Source organism: Saimiri boliviensis, chromosome 9 (genome assembly GCF_048565385.1).
Source record: "Saimiri boliviensis isolate mSaiBol1 chromosome 9, mSaiBol1.pri, whole genome shotgun sequence".
Taxonomy (NCBI): Eukaryota; Metazoa; Chordata; class Mammalia; order Primates; family Cebidae; genus Saimiri; species Saimiri boliviensis.
In genome coordinates, this window is record NC_133457.1 from 8,214,937 (window position 1) to 8,232,687 (window position 17,751).

The 17,751-nt window shown below is 33.5% G+C and overlaps 1 protein-coding gene and 1 pseudogene across 11 annotated transcripts in view; one reads left to right on the top strand and one right to left on the bottom strand.

Annotated features, from left to right (window-relative positions):
• Window positions 1–17,751, top strand: part of ATP2C1 (ATPase secretory pathway Ca2+ transporting 1) — a 165,584-nt gene that overhangs the window by 91,124 nt on the left and 56,709 nt on the right. For all 11 annotated transcript variants that reach the window (XM_010335812.2, XM_003925085.4, XM_010335813.2 and 8 more), the window contains 4 exons: window positions 6,156–6,311; window positions 7,419–7,487; window positions 8,505–8,580; window positions 11,604–11,670. In XM_010335812.2, the coding sequence (XP_010334114.1) occupies window positions 6,156–6,311; window positions 7,419–7,487; window positions 8,505–8,580; window positions 11,604–11,670 (368 nt within the window). The remainder of the gene's footprint in view (window positions 1–6,155; window positions 6,312–7,418; window positions 7,488–8,504; window positions 8,581–11,603; window positions 11,671–17,751) is intronic.
• On the bottom strand, window positions 13,707–17,137 carry LOC141585564 (UDP-N-acetylglucosamine transporter pseudogene; annotated as a pseudogene).

The window sequence follows — 17,751 nt, forward strand, 5'->3', positions numbered from 1 at the left end:
CAAGGTTGCTGATTGTTTTGTTCTGCCTGTTCAGATCTGCTGTTGAACCTCCTTCTTGTGAACTTTTAATTTCAGTTATAGTATTTTTCAGTACCAGGGTTTCTGTTTGTTTCCTTTTTTAAAATAATTTTTTCTCTGTAGATAATCTCTGTTCTTAAATTGCTTTCCTGACTGCCTTTAGTTCTTTGCCTCTTGTTTCCTTTGTTTCACGAGCATACTTAAGACAGTTGACCTAGTCTTATTCTAGTTGAGTCGAATGTCTAGGCTTCCTCAGGGATGGTTTATTTTTTGTTGTGAATGAGCCTCACTTTCCTATCTTTTGTGTGTTTTGTTGAGAACTGGACATTTTGACTTTTATAATGTTGTGACTGGACATAAGATTCTCCCTCTTCCCCAGAGTTTGTTGTTTTTGATTGTGAAGGCTGAAGTTGTTCATTTGTTTAGTGGCTTTTTCAAATTGTCTTCCCAAAGACTGTATCCTTTGTCATGTGTGGCCCGATCTGATCAGCCAGCCTTTACTGCCTAGAACCAAAAAGAAAATATATACCATTCTCCTACTCTCTGAGCTGGAGTACTTCAGTGCTAAGCCAGGCTGCTACTCTGCCATTTCCCTCATCTCCTGCTTATGCTGAACCCACATAGCTGCCAGAGATGCAATCCTAGGGTCTTCCCAGGTTTTTTCTGAGAATGTGTCCAGTCCAAGGCATATTGTACTCCCTCTTCCCTGGTATTTGCACTGGCCCTTCTAAGTCCTAATTTCCCTGAGAAGCTTCCACTTCACCCTCTTGTCAGCCTTTCAGTATGTCTCCTGGTTGTCCTGTCTGGAGCCTTTTTGGCTGCTAGTATGTCTTTAATATTTTCACAAATGTCCAGGAAGCCACTCTAGCTGGATGGGGTAGGGTTGTGAAATAAAGGCCAGCCTTTGTACTAGTCTCTCAGGGAACTGCCAGACAGGTCAAATCATACAGCTGGAGTATTTTAAGAAGATCTATATTAGCCCCTTGGTACCAGTAAGCTTCAACGAGTGTTGCAGGCTGCTGTCTCTATTCGCACTGAATTTCTGTAAGAAAACGTAGTGGCATTTTGTTTACCTGGGCAGATAAATGCCACTATGTTTTCTTACAGAAATTCAGTTGCCTTTTTCTTCATTAAGTACTCTCCTGGTTGTTTTAAGTTTTTGATTACAGAGTTGATTCTGTCAGTTTTTGCCAGCTTATGATTGTTCCAGCAAGGGATCAATTTTTCGAGTACCCTGCTCCACTATTTTGTTACATCATTCCCAAGTTACAAGTTTTTACTGCAATGTGATAGGTTTTTGGTAAGTAAATTTGATACATTCTCTTATTGTGATTTATCACTGAAACTTTGCTTTTAGAAGTTTCTGAATTTAACTTATATACAAAATGGTAACAAAAAGAGCAGTTTATTTTTCAAATATTGTAGGGAGTAGACATTTTAAATTTCTTGTTGAAAGAAATTGAGTACAATGTTGGAGAAGATATATGGTATATTTGTATGGTTTAGAAACATTCCTGTTCACTAAAAATTGTTTGTCACACATGTTTGACCTGGGAAAGGATATCTGTATCTGTAATAGATATGACTCAGAACCACTCTGGAGATACTTATAACACTGCGAAGGTGGTCTTTTAGATCACCCTCCTAGTAAGAGTAAGTAATAAGCTTCAGCTACTTAATGTTTTGTTGTTGGCTTTTTATAGTTCAGTGGCTTAAAGCAACCTGAACTGAGATACTATTCATGTTAAAAAGGCTAAAGAGAAACAACTTTTGTTTCTTACTAAGTCAGATTTATAAAGACATATCTTTGTAATATATAGCAGTGAGACTGAATTAGTGCGGTTTTGTTTTTTAAACATTTTTACTGCTTGATAGAAAAGACTGTAGCAAAAGTAGATCCCTTTTTGAAATTTGGTTTAATAGTCATAGTGAATTATCTTAGAACTCCTTGTTAACCAAATACTGGCCTTTAGATTATTGGCAGCTTGATCAAGTTCAGTCTGTATACTCAAATCAGGAAGTTAGCAATTTATGCCAGCATTTAACATGGGATAAAATTAATTTCATGTGTCGTTTTCAGTAATACATAACACTTGGTTGGCTTGGCTTTGAGTGTTAATAAGTTAGAGTGCATGAAGATTTTAAATTGCATTTTTCTTCATTTGCATAAACACTGAGGAATCTTATTTTTTGAGACCAGAAGTAAATTTTGTCATGATCAGGCAGCTACAGGTGAATATTTTGGAAGATTGTTTTCTGGGGAGAGAAATCCGTTTCTGATTTGCTTTTTAATGATTTGCTTTTAATTCTAGACTTGAGAGGTGATTGCCTTAGCAGTATACTGTATGTTAAACTGTTCTTTAGCTTAAGAACTTATTTGTAGCTGTGATTTGTTTCATATTAAACTAAATTTTTAAAAGTGCTTTCTGCCTTTCAGGAAACCTTTGTGACTGACATTTGCTTTCTTTCTCCCAGTGTTTTATGGGAATAATAATCTTGTGAATTTTTCTAATCGTTTTTATTGCATAGATGTTAAATATTCAGATTGTGGATTGTATATTCATCTTGATTCTTATTTATATTCTGATTTTTTGAACTGCTTTATAGTTTATTCACACCTCCACCAGAGTGCTTAAAGAAGAATAAAAGTGAAAATCAGTTTTCTTGTTCATTCTTCTGAGGGTTTAATACTTAAACTTTTGGCTAGGTGGTGTGGGGCTGGCTGATTCTTTGATTTCACTGTATCCTACCTTTCTCTCATGAATGCAACGAATATTCACTCTAATATCTTTCTTCTCAGATGAATTAAATTGTGAGTTTATTAAACTGTAATAGGTTTGCCTAATTTATTAAATTACACCTTTTCTTTTCCTCCACTCCCTCAAAACTACTTCCTATGAAAACTCTTGTAATCACTATTAAGAGAAAATAACTTGTGACTTAGGAAATATTCTTATTCAACAGATAGTTGAAATCTTTGCAGATTGGGACATTGTAAGATTTCGACAAATTTTATTATTTATATATTCTGATAATTTGAGTTTTAGTTATAAATTTATAATGATATGGAAAAAAAATAAGAGTCCTGAGCCCCTTATTCTTCCACATCAGCTTGTCTATTACACCAGACAAGGATTCTCTTAAGTGGCTGTTGTTCTGAGGCTGAAACCAAAGAGCTAGGTCATTGACAGAGCCATGAAACTATACTTTTCCTCTCTTTGAAAACAACAGATTTAAAAAAAAATTCCATCTCCCCATATTAATCACTTTATGTTAGTATTTATCCATGTTTAAGATTTACATTGAAAGCAAAAGTCTTCTTAGGGAAAACATGAGTTTTACCTCTCTTAGGAAAGGAATTCTGTAAATATCTACAAGTATTTATTTTTAAATATTAGTGGGTCTTTTTCTAGTTAAGATCTTAGAAAATTATGTGCAACTCTGATTGTTGTAACAGGCATTAAAGATGAGCTTGCTAAATAAAATGAACCTTATATAAGTTGTAATTCAGAAAATACATAATTTTTTACATCTCATTGCTTTATGTATTATACCTGTCTTTTTCTATAAGTGGTTACATAATTAGGGAGGAGAAATAATTTGCAGATTGATCCTCTGAATAATTAAGAGGAATCTGGAGCTAAAATCTTTCAACATTGGAATTTTATCTGCATAGCTTTCTACCTTTATAACATTGGGTGAGTTACTTAACCTTTCAGTGTCTGTAAAACAGGGATAATAATAGTAACTTGTTAGTAGGAGTTGTTAGTAGGATTAAATGTGATAATTTAGCATAGGTATGTAGCATAGTGCCTAGCAGACTGTAAGCAATGAAATGTCAGCCAGTTTTCTTGTATTGGCATTATCTTTGAAGAAAGACCTATTTTAAGATTTTTTTCTTACCTTGCTAGTAAATGTGTTGGTATGAAAAGTTAAACAGTTCCAAGGTTCACATGGAAAGAAAAGTAAAAAAAAAAAAGTTTATTTAATAAAGAAAAATTTAATTACCTTTGAACATGACAGTTGTGTTTTAAATCTTTAGTTGGGTTGAGGTAATGAACCCAAATTTATTAACCAGCTTGTGTTTGCATACACAATTATGTTAAATGCAAAATCTTTTAAAGTCTAAAGGACTTATTGATCTGTGTTTTAAAGAATAATTTTTGTAAGCTTATTTTGATACTAAAATGTATTCCATTGCCATAGTATCTAAAGTTTTGGGAAATGCTAGCACTATTTTGTCTCTTTGGAGTTGTATTTATTTTCATGCTGAATATTTTCAAACTTAACAATCTAATGTAAACTCTTATTTTTGCAATTACATGTTTGCCTAACACACAAGCGCACCAAGCGTGTTTCCGCCCCCAAGGTCTTTGCACTATTTGTTCTCTTTACGTGGAATCCTCTCTCGGAGCACTCGGGTCTATTCTCCAGCTTTTGGGGAATGTTCTCTTCTATCTAAAATGTGACTCTATCTTTATTACGTTTGTTGTTTTCTCCCTCCCTGGCATTATATTATATACTTGTGCTTGTTTGAAATCACTTTCCCAATAGCATAATATCCAAGGGTAGAAACTTTGTTTTTTTCATTGTTGATTCTCCTACTGTATGTGATAAAGCACAGGGCCTGGCACATTGTAAGCTCTAACAAATACTTAAGTGAATGTAAGAATGGTGTTGATCAAATTAAAACAGTTTTGTTGTGGAGAGGAAGATTCTCTTAACGAGTTTTTAATAATCATTTTACATGATGTTATTTGAGGTTTTTATGCTCAGAAATAAACCATTTGAAAAGATGTTAATTTGTAACTTTTCACCGCCCCCCCCCCAAAAAAAAACAGAAAAAGATTTAAATTTAGAACACTTGTTGGTACATAGTGTGAACTGAGAGTTAAGAAAAGCCTGATTGAGAATACTGACACAACTTAAAATAGCAGTGGTACTGTGCAGTGATTTATCTTGTTTTCTTTCCAGGAACTAGCTCATTGCCTAACAGTGATAGTCAATAAATGTTTGTTGGGTGAAGGAATGAGCCTGTAAAATAAGTAAAGTCATGAACTAATTCCTAGTTTCTTACATAGTGTCCTAAGGACCCTTTAATAATTGCTTCTGGAATAAAATAGATTGAAGTTTGCAATGGAATCACCTGGAGGGCTTGTAAATACAGTCTGTTAGGTTTACTTTCCACATCTTGTGTTTGAGGTGGAGCAAAGCATTCTATTTCTAAATTTCTAATAAGTTCTGAGGTAGTGGATATGATGCTGTCCTCCTTTGAGAACCTTTGTTGTAATATCTGTATTCCTATTGAGGTAATTCACATTAATGTATTCAAGGTTTTGAGCAGCACTGTGGTAGAGGAAGCTGTTAACTCATAACTTTCTAACTTATTTGGTCCTAGTCATCTTCCCCACTTGTTTGTTTGTATGTATGTGTGTATGTATGTACCTATCCTCATAAAAGAGGTTGTTTTTTTGTTTGTTTGTTTGTCTTTTAATTCTGTGTGTTGGGGTAGGTAAATACTGTGTCAGGAATGAAGACTTCAGAATTGAGCCCTATTGCAGAGTTAGAAGATACTATGGTAGTTACGATCAGCATGAAAACATTTGTATACATTTTTGATTTTTGCAAATTGTAATTTGGAATAATTATTGGGATGTATAGCAAGAATTTTATGAAAATTGATTCCAAAATAATGAAATGATTTCTGGGTAACATTTTTACTCTTTATTCATGTATCGCTTTTAGTTATTGTTGATGGTTTTAATCTGCCAAGCCACATTTCCAGAACTTTAGGGACTTTACAAAATTAGGTAATAATATTTTGTCATGAAAAGTTGAGTTTTCTCTAGGTGAAGATTGAGTCTTAGCTAGTGTCAGATTTTCCCTAGTTGTGTTTTAAATTTTAGGCTAATCTAGTCTCATGGTGCAGCATTCTACTTTGCATATCTTAGGTTTTGTTGACCTGATTGTATGACTTTACTGATTCTAGCCTTTTGTCTTTGAGTGATGGTTTTGATACAAGATGTGGCTAATCTGTGGAAGAGGGATATTTGAGGAAGAAGTGATGATGACCTATGAACTCTAAATATGTTAAATGTAGCACAAATTTGAATCTGGAATTCTTTATGTTCCCAAAGGCTGTGGATCTTTCCATTGATGAGTCCAGCTTGACAGGTGAGACAACGCCTTGTTCTAAGGTGACAGCTCCTCAGCCAGCTGCAACTAATGGAGATCTTGCATCAAGGAGTAACATTGCCTTTATGGGAACACTGGTCAGATGTGGCAAAGCAAAGGTAGTTTTTTCTCTATTTTGAAAAAAGCAGTTTATTTGTTTTAAAATATTTTCTTAATTATTTTTCGCTACTTTTATGTGGACTTTTTCAAATACTTGACAAAGAAAAGATAAAATTGAACTTAACCCATTACATCTATTTGTCAAACTGGGGAGAATCTGTGTCCCTGAAGTATAATATTTCCATAGTTCTGCCATTTACCAGATAATGGAGAGTCCTTCATACCTCTTTCTTTTTAAAGAAAGAAACAGTGGTTTCATGGATATGTTTATTACTAGTTAAATAAGTTTTTAATTTAGTTGATATGATACTGGCTGTAATGTTCTGACCATATATCTGATCGATTTCACATGGTTCATTTCCTGAATTCTGATACTCCACCAATGCAAAAGACAACATTCTCTATCATTTAAGGGGTAAAATGAAACTATAATGTCTCTACTGAGGATAATACAGATTTGGATTTGAAAAATACTAATATAGGCCAAAAATAGGCCTCAGAATTGAGTCAGCAGTATTTTTTGTTTTGTTTTGTTTTTCTGAGACAGAGTCTCACTCTGTCTGTAGGCTGGAGTACAGTGGTGCAGTCTCAGCTCACTACAGCCTCCACCTCCTGGGTTTAAGTGAGTCTCCTGCCTCAGCCTCCCAGGTAGCTGGAATTGTAGGCACATGCCACCACCCCTGGCTAATTTTTTGTATTTTTGGTAGAGTTGGTGTTTCACCATGTTGGCCAAGCTGATCTTGAACCCCTGACCTCAAGTGATCCACCCGCCTCAGGCTCCCAAAGTGCTGGGATTCTAGGCATGAGCCATTGCACCCCAGCCAGCAGTATGTTTAATGTAATGTTTGTTTCCAGGGTTTGCATCATAAGCTACAAATGCTAATGATGGTAACATAAAAAGTAAATTTGCTAAGGAAATCTTAGGGGTGTGTACGTTAGACATCGTCACTGTAGGTAAGACTTAGAAGAAAGGGGAAAAAAAGTTTGTGTGTGTGTGTGTGTGTGTGCATGAGAGAGAGAGAGAGAGAGAGAGAGAGAGAGTAAGAGAGTGAGTTTTGGTTTACATTCCATCTGAATGTAAATGTATTTTCCTGTTTTCCCCTTAGGGTGTTGTCATTGGAACAGGAGAAAATTCTGAATTTGGGGAGGTTTTTAAAATGATGCAAGCAGAAGAGGTGAGTACTTCATATGTTAATGATATATTTGTTCCAAATCTGAAATTCTTCATTGTAAGTAGAGGATAATACTGGATTATTTTATATCCTATTGAGAGCAATATTTTATTCACAATGGAAATCATTTGTCTTTGTTTAGAAATATAGTTGGAAAGGCTGTAATTGAAAAGGTCTAAATTGATGGCTTTAGTATTCTAAAGGATTTTAGCCTTTACTTATTTGTTTATAGTGGAAAAAGGCTTGTAGCCACTTATTTATGGGTCTTACTGTTTTCAGCAATTAGTGTTATGGTAATTTTAAGGATTAGTAATTAGAACATGTCTTCTTTCAAAGTTTTTCAGCTTCACATAATTCCAGGTAAGTGTGGCAGGGTAAAGATTGCCAGGTAAAATAACCTATAAGATCTTCTTGGCTAAAAGTATTAAAGATGAGTTCTCTCATTTAAAATGCTTTGTTATTATAAAAAGAAGTTGCATTCTGTACATGTCATGCTCGCCCCAAATTATCTGGATTTCTCAGGTAACCTGCCAAAATTCCAGTATGTGATACAATGTGGGAATTCATTCCAAGAGACGTGGCAGTGAAGGGATGAATAGAGAAGAGGGTTAGTGGGTCAGCAATCCTATGGGATTAAAAGACTCGGGTTACTAGCATGTTTGTGGATACAGGAAGGGGAAAATTGGAAAAGTAAATGAGAGAGCAGTTGATGGTAATGAATTCTTGCAGAGGTTGATAGGAGGGAGAACAGATTTTTCCTCAAAAGGAAGCATAGGGGAAATGGACCTTTCAAATAAACAGATTTTTAAAAATAGAGAATTTTTATTCCTTACTGTGTGACCTTGGGCATTGTGTAAAATCTGAGTCTCAGTTTTCTCAGTGAAGGTGATACTTACCTTATGGGAGAGTTGTATGGTTAACTTAGGAATTGCTTTGTCAAGCACTTAGCAAGTCCCTGGCACCTGATAAAGATTAGTAAATATAGCTAATTGTGGTGACACTCTTCTTCAATTTATCAAGGCACCGAAAACCCCTCTGCAGAAGAGCATGGACCTCTTAGGAAAACAACTTTCCTTTTACTCTTTTGGTATAATAGGTAAGAGAAGAGTGAATATGTGTATATCTTTTAGTTTTCTTTTTTGAATGTGAAGGGTGGTGTTATTCCAGTTTTATTTGTTGGCTTTTCTTTTTTTTTTTTTTATTTAATACTTTTTAAAATTATAAGACTAACTCCTAGTCACTGTTCGTTTTGACAAAGACAAAAATAGAACTCTGTATAATTCTTGTAATTAGAAAATATTTCTTTAAGCATTTTAGTATTTGTCCTTATAGTCTTCAACAAAAATGTGGTACTATAGTTTTATGGACTGCTTTTCTATTTTTGTTTCACATACCCTGTCATAAAATTCTTGTCATTAAATCGATACATAAAACAAACGTAAAGTATTCCATTTTGTGAGAAAATATAATAAGATCTCTGTTAGACATTTATCTAGTTTTTTTGGTCATGTAAATACTTCTTCAGTGTGGGTATCTTCTTGTAAATACTTGTCTTTTTTAAGGAAAAATTCTTAAAATAAAATTAGTCAGAGGGGATCCATGTAACTTTTAAATTTTTGGCCAACTTTAAGTGTTGTCATTAACTTCAACTGTAAATAAAAGAGTTCTCATTATTTGATTTCACAGTTTGTTATTAGGGAAACTGAATGCTTTGTCATGTGTGGATTGATTGTTTTCATTTTACTTTATGACCTGCCAATGATTTCTTTTGTACCTTTTCCTGTGTCTTAAATCTTAGATTGATAAAAAGCTTTTTATATGACTAGATTATCAGTCTTTTTGTCGTTTAAGTATTTTTGCTTTTTCATTTAATTTGCCTTTAGGAATGTAGAATAAACTTGGTATGAGGGCAATATATGTATTTATTTATACCTAGTGTTCCATTATTGGAACACTAAGCATGTGGGAGTTATTTATATCCTATGCTCAATGTCTGATTGCAAAAATAAAAAAATTGCAACCTCAGGCACTCAGGCACAAGTGGGTCAAAGTATTCCCTTTTACTTGCGATTCTCTTAGCACCTCCTATTGATAATCTCTGCAGTTAAGGTGGTTTTGCTCTATTCCTAAAGATTTTCCCAACCTCCTGGTTATAAAAACATTTATTAAAACATTGTTTTTTTTTTATTTTTGACATTTTACTATTTAAAATTTATTTTAGAACTGGGCTTAAGGTAGAGTTTTAACTTTTTAATTCAAGTTAAGTATCCTATTATCTAATCCATTCTTTATTCATTGGGTTGAAATCATGTTTTTATCACACATTAAGCACTTGCATTAATTTTGGAGTCTTTTCTCACTTAATATTCTTACATGTTAATTATTCCAGCTAGCTTAGTATTTTAAGGTCAGTAATTCAATTTTTTTTTTTCGAGTCTCACTCCTATTGCTCAGGCTGGAGTACAGTGGTGCAATCCTGGTTGACTGCAACCTCTGCCTTCTGGGGTTCAAACAATTCCCCTGCCTCATCCTCCTGAGTAGCTGGGATTACAGGCGTACACCACCACAGCCAGCTAATTTTTTTTTTTTTTTTTTTTTTTTTTCCCTAATAGAGATGGGTTTCACCATGTTGGCCAGGCTGGTCTCAAACTCCTGACCTCAGGTGATTGCCCACCTTGGCCTCCCACAGTGCTGGGATTACAGGAGTAATGCAATTTTAAAGCAGTATTTCCATTAATACAGTATTAGTTGAAATAATTTCTTAAATATTAATTTTGTTTATCCATCTATCTTCATTGTAAACATAAAGTAGAAGGTAGGAAGATATTTTAGTTGTTTTTGTTTGACTGGTGTGTGTGCCCTCATAACTACTTTAATTTGATTATTGCTGTTCATTTTCTAGAAATTTTATAGTGAATTTGATAAATTGAAGGGCATTCTAGCTAATTAAATCTTTGTAGTTTCTATTAGCACTATACCATAAAACCATTTTAAATTTTGTAATCAATATGTTTCAACTTTATGATTATCTGGTTTTATGTGAGTGTATTACATTGGACATAATTTTTCTTGCCAAGGTCAAGAGCTAGATCAGGGTCAGCAATTTTTTTTTCTTGTAAAGGACTAGATAGTAAATATATTAGTCCATATGGTCTCTGTTGGAAAGACTTCACTTTGCCATTAGCATGAAAGCAGTCATAAAAAATATGTAAATAAATGAGTGTGGGTATGTTCCAACAAACTCCATTTACAAGAACAGATAGGAGATACACAGATTATAGTTTGCTGACCCCTGGCATAATTCTTGAGATGTATTTTTTTTTTTATCATGATAGTATTTCGGATTGGATCTTAGAAGGTTACTATTTGAATAATCTGTAGTTATCCAAAGGCAAAAAAAAAAAAAATGTTGTAAATGTTCATATTGATTTGCAGTCTTGAGATTGCTTTGTTTTTTAAATCCCTGATGCATCGGTGTTTGTTTTTTCCTCACAAACCTGCTTGTTTGCACTTTTCCCCCTATTCTTTTCAAAGATAAAAGATTAAAGCAAGGAGTATTGGTTTATATGATTTTTAAACTTTTCAAATGCCATGAAAGTAGTAATTTTTAGATGTTAGTGCGGTTGTAGGTGCTTAATGTAAGGTACATCACTTTTTGAGCCAAGTTCCAAGTGTTCCTTTGTATGTAGTACAGATTTACTGTGAAGTGTTTGGATATTGCGTTATGGAAAGTAAAATTCTAGGGTTTTGCATATTTGATAGTAAATAGAAGACGTATATGTTCACTGCTGCCATCTTCTTTTCATTGTATGAAAATACTGGTACTTTTTAAAAAAATTATCAGATATTGTTCCTTAAGGGATGGGTGGGAGCATTGTCAACCAAAGGTAAAACTGTGTGTGTGTGCGTGTGTGGTGTGTCTGTGTACACGTGTGTGTATGTGACTATGCATAGCATTAACATTAAGCAGTGTTAACTTTAACCTCCCCAGTTTAATAGATTTTTATAAAATTTTGTAATTCTGATCTAATATGCCTTCCCGTTTTGTCTAGCGTCAACTTGTTCTCTTTTAGTTGATTTTACCTAAAAGGGAAAAATAACTATTTAATTCTGTTTCAGGAATCATCATGTTGGTTGGCTGGTTACTGGGAAAAGATATCCTGGAAATGTTTACTATTAGTGTAAGGTAAGTTCCAATACCTTATAATTGGAGTTTCTTCTGCTTTTATTTCTCTAATAGACATAGCTTACATTTTATTATGAAAGTCAGTATTATATGGAGCCTATAAGAGTATAATATCTCTACATAAATAGTTTTAAAGTCATATATTAAAATTACCTCTAGAAAAATGAAAATGTATATATATGGTAATGAAGAAAACCCACACTAGATGTCTGGAATTACTAATGCATTATGGCATTTTTATATATAAATAAATAATTAAGGATTGTCAAATTGAAAACTAGCAGCATGAAAGAGAAAATTCACAATATAGAAATTGAATAATCAATTTCAAAGGAAAGCATAACATTTAAGAAATAAAAGACAAATTTGAAAACAAAGTGGAAGAAACTGCATCCATGAGATGGATTGTTGTAGAAAAGGAGAACAAAAGAGTTTTTAGAAATTGACTATGATTGCTGAAATTAAAAATTCCATTTTAGGGGTGTAATGTAAACTCAAAGAGGTCTCGCCCCAAAAAGAGGAAAAAGTCTTAAACAGAATGAGAGAAAATGATAAAAAAGAAGAATTTCAGGAAATACCATTTCTAACTAATTGAAGTTTCAAAAAGACGTAAGGAGAAATTACGTTAAGATATGACACACAAATACTTTCTCAAGCTAAAGCAAGAAGTAAGTCTTTATAGATTGAAAGTATTCACTAAATGCCAAGTAGGATGGAAAAAACATCAACCTTGTTACATAGTTGTGAAACTAAAGAAAAAAAGGTCATCTACAAAGGAAGGGTAACTAGGCTGGCATCAGACTTCTCATTAGCAACTGCAATTTCTACCACAGGGTCTTCTTAGGTTCTTCTAAATATTCCAACTCACAAGACTTTCCCAGACCGCATCTGATACCTGTGTCCTAAACGCAGCAGGGTAATTTCAGACAACCTTCTCCTGCGAGTCTGCAGCAATTCATGTAGCAGTTCACTCAAGTACAAGGGGATAAGGTCAACCTTGTGAGTGTGGGATCTACTTTGGGTTAAAATGTCTTCTGTTCCATAAGAGACATATTTTGAAGCATGTGTTTCCAGATGCCTGCAAGGGACATGTCTAGTTACAAGAGATACTACACTCAAGAAACTCAAAGCTGTAACTTCTGTAAGATAATTATAACTGTCCTAGTTCAGAGAGATTTTATTAATCAGGGGATCCTTTAGTCATAGCAGTATTATCCAGAAGCATATTTGACGTACTATTCTTATGAGGTCTCTAGGTGAATAGAACTAGAGTTAATCAAATTCAGAAGGGGAAAATTATTAACTCTTCATCCACAGCAACATCAGATTGCATTAGAATACAGTGGAGCAGTGGTACCAAATTATGTGGGAAGTGATCATAAATTTGTAAATTAGACCTAGACAAAGGTTCAGTCCAATTAGTTACAAATAGGTAGCCAAGTAGTCTTAACATTCATTTCTTCCATATCCTTTTTTTTGTTTTAAAATGAGTAAAATGTTCATTTAACAACTTTCTAACTATAGTTAGAAATTATACTTCTAACTAGAAGTATAAAAGAGGTTATATTTTTTCCACAGCTTTATAGGTAATTATAATTTTCAAACTTTGAATATTTCATGTGATTTGATATGTCTGTACAGAAAGAGTAAGATAAAAACATTTAATAAGATTAAATCTAATTTGCAAACAGTGATACCTGACATTTGTTGTGTACTCTTGCAAAAGAGTGCATAAGAGATTTCCTCAGCAATCAAAAAGATAATATCTTTTTAAACTTAAATTTCAAGTTTCCTCTACTGTTCCTTCTAACTCTAATACCTGGAAATACTCTCAGGTTTTGATTTCTAGATGTAATGTGTTTTGTTATATATACACATATTTTATCCTTAAACGTTTTTATTTTTAACCATTTAAACAATATGATCAGATTCAGCATGATTATATCATCACAGACTCTGTAGAAGTCCTCTATGTAAGATTAACGTTGAGATTCCTAGTGCACCATCGTGAAAAACCAGTTAAAGATGGTATACAACTATGCTTTAGTGGGATTTCCTGTCGGTTTGGGATCATAACCATATAAGAAAGTAGCTGTTCTTACAAGGATGGCTCCAAAGAAAAAGACTGGTTGGCACAAAATCTTGAAGACAAAAATAGGAGGTCAGTGTTGATAATATTATACATAAAGAAATCCTTTAAAAATATTATCTGCATATTTAGTGACAGCAGCTATTACAAGGCCTCTAAGTGCCTGAAGAACAACTAGTATTCAGTTCAGTCAGTTATATCCCTGAAAAAATCCATTCTTTGATACCAGTTCTCCATCATAAATGTATACATCTATTAATCCAAATATACTTCCAAAGAAACCAACCTGAATGTTTCTTATCCACACTGATTGTTTTAAGATTTTCTCAAAGTAAACCCCTGCAAAGCCACTTGAGAAGCATACTGTGTGAACAGCCATGAGCCCTACAAATTGAGAACTAGTGCAAAGTTCTTAGAATCAAGCTGAGAATCTGTGGGCCACTGTACAATAGCAACTCCTGCCATCAGAATTACTAGGGATAGCCACTGATAGACACCAGTTTTTTACTAAACATAGAAAAAGAAAGTAATGCTCTTAAATAAGAATTTTCAACTGATGTGTGACCAAGGGCAGCCTTTGCATTTCTTTAAATTCCTGTGGCTTCTTGAGTTCAGGTGCTGGTCGAGTGGATCCATGCCTACCACTCTTACCCATCCTTGTATGAATTCCAGCAAAACAAGGGTGAAAGAAAGGAAGATGATAATAGATATAACAAAGGGCAAGAACTTATTTAGGCATCTAAGGAAAAGAAATCCTGGTAGACATCTGTTGTAGGCGTAGGAAATAATATTTCAAATATTAGAACAAAAATCAGTGCCTTACAAAGGGAAAAAGCCAAATAGATTACAAGGAATCAGCAGAATAAATAAGAAATAAAAAGATATTTGTGATATAGTAAAGGCATGTATTTTTTTTCCTCAAGGGAGTGAAAATGCAATTTGAAACTCTTGGTTTAAATTTGTATTTAAAAAATCCATGGGTTAAATATAAAATAAAAATGGGGAATGAGTTTGAGATACTAAACATTGACATATTATTCATTGGATCAATTTTTCGTTTTTAAGGATTTGGGTGTTTTTTTTTTTTTTAATTTATTTTTTTTTTTTAGTTCCGTTTATACAGATTGACATATCATAACTTTTATTCTTTCTTCAAGGTCTTCCAAAAAAACAAGAAACTTAAAAATTTTTAAATAGACTAAAATTCATTCTGTTTTGCAATTCTGTTTTGCAGTATGGGTCCAGTGGACTCTTTTATAAATATAAGCAACATTATGGGACCTTTAATGAACCTATTTTTTCTGTTTCTTGAAGTGTTTTACGATATCTTCATCCTAGGAATTATTTTAACAATTACATGCAAGAGTGCTAAAGATGACTAAAACAATAAGAAAGCAGAAGAATGATGGAATCATTGAGAGGGTTGATGTAATAATAAAATAAATTATTACTATTCTCTTACTCTTTAGTTTTCTTATTATGCTGCCCAAACTATTGGATTATTTAAGAAGGTGTAAAAGAAGTCTAAAGTCACAGTCTCTAGATTTGTTTCTTGTAGCTTTCATTGAACTAAAGTGAGAATTCAGAATTTTTCACTGTCTGCAATAATGGCAAAGAGAATAATTGACAGAGAATACTTATTGAAATTATTAGACAAATCAGAAGATCATTGCAGGGGACCAAATAGAAGCACTGTAGGCTATAATGATGTGGGTGAAATTAATCCGTAAGTGAAATTTCAAAACTGTGAGTCTTTGGATGATGATAATCTAGATCTTCTCAAACTCCTTAATTTTGATGAGTGAGTAGTCTCTTTCTAAGGACAACAAAGAAACAGGTATTCTTTTCCAGTTATTTTGCAGCAAGGACTCTATCATGCAGTAATTTTCAAGCAAGAATCTGGGCCATCTCTTTTTGCTAAATGAATGTATGACCCTATTTCATTCATCTTTTGTAATGCGTGTTTACCAGCATTGACTTCATATTGCTTGTAAGTGGAGAAATGATGAAGGCTGGTATGAATATAAAGGTAATTAACAGGAAATAGATTATGCAGAAGTAGAAAAATTGGATTCATCATTGTAATTGGTGTTATAAATCTGAAATTGAAAATGTTTAGCAGTTATGGAACAAAGAAGATAACTTCTCTGTTCAAAACAATTGGGAGTCATCATTATTTTTAGAAGTGTTGCAATTTGACAGAACAAATGTAAGAAAGAAGAATTAGATTGATAAACTAGAGCCTGTTAGAAATATTTTCTTTAAATCTGAAATAAGTATTTATAAGATAAATATGTTCCAAGTTCACCAGAGACAGTGAATGAGCAGTTAGTTGCATTTTAAAGATGTTACTCATTTCAAGTATAGATACCTTGAAGTCCAGGAATAGTTTTGGGTTATCATTAAAGTGAAAACTTAGAGTGAAGTTTTTATAATTTATTTATTCCTCTGTAAAGTTTTACTAAAATGACTTAAATATAAAAGATTGAAAAGATTGATTGCATCTAGATTGTAAATGGTGACGCCTGTTTTTCCTTAATGGAAGCATTTAAAAAAGGAAAAAAAAAGAAAAAAGAGGATACCCTTTGAACTAGGAACCTTCTCTTTGAGAAGTCCAAAGGAGAAAAGGAAGTATTAATGATAACATACTTTTTCCTTGACTCTTCAGTGTATACTCTTCAGCAATAATATTATTGCTCATTTGCTTTCAGCTCTTCAGCAATAATATTGTTGCTCCTTTGCTTTCAACTTTTAAAATCAACCAGTAAATAAAGCATGAAAAAGTCAATTACAGTAATTGAAAAGGATGCTAATGTACTAGATTATGCACAGAAAAAGTTGATGGCCAGGCATGGTAGCTCACACCTGTAATCCCAGCGCTTTGGGAGGCCAAGGTGGGTGGATCACGAGGTCAAGAGATTGAGACCATCTTGGCCAATAAGGTGAAATCCTGTCTCTCTCTACTAAAAATACAAAACTTAGTTGGGCATGGTGGCATGGGCCTGTAGTCCCAGCTACTCGGAGTTAGCTAAGGGAGGCAGAGGTTGCGCCACTGCACTCCAGCCTGGCTACAAAGTGAGACTCTGTCTCAAAAAAAAAAAAGAAAAGCATGTTGGTAATGAAAATTAGGAAGTAGAAGCAGCAGAGGGAACAGTGGTAGAATGAAGATTGCTTATGTTCTTATTTGTAGCAGAGTCAAGATACAGTATTTGGAATGGCACAAACAATGACTTATTTTTTAAGTATAAAAGGCAAGAGTGAAATAATTTTTTAAATTGTGATAAAACTTACAGTTTTAAAGAGTTAATTTGGTGGAGTTAAGTATGGTCACAATATTTTACAACTGTTAACCATTGTCAAGGTTCAGAACCTTTTCATCGTGCCGAAAGAAAACCCTGTACACATGAAGCAGTCATTCCCCAGTTCTCTTCTTCACCTAGTCCCTGGCAGCTACTCACTGATCTGCTGTTTCTGTGGATTTGCCTATTGTAGATATTTCATATAAATGGAATGATATAATATGACTTTTTATATCTGGCTTTTTTCACTTAGCATAATATTTTCAAGGTATATTCATATTGTAGATGTATTAGTACTTTATTCCTTTTTGTAGCTAAAGTATCCATTCATTGCATGGATGTCACAATTTTACATTTATCAGTTGATGAATATTTGGCCTGTTTCCATCTTTTGGCTATGTTGAATAGTATTACTGGGAACATTCATGTATGAGTTTTTGTTTGAACGTTTGTAGATATCTGTATTTTATAGACAAGAACAGTAAACTACAGAGGTGGAGTAGTAAGTAACCCAGGATCACACAAGTAAGAGATGATGAAGCCAGGGTACAAATCCAGGCAATTTGATGTCAGAACCTGTGTTTTTAACCACTGTGTTTAACCTGGCAGCTACCAGGCATCCTGTAAATATTAATCAGCTTTCTCTTCCTTTTGAGAAGTTTATTTTTTAGGTATTGACTATGTTAATTTTGC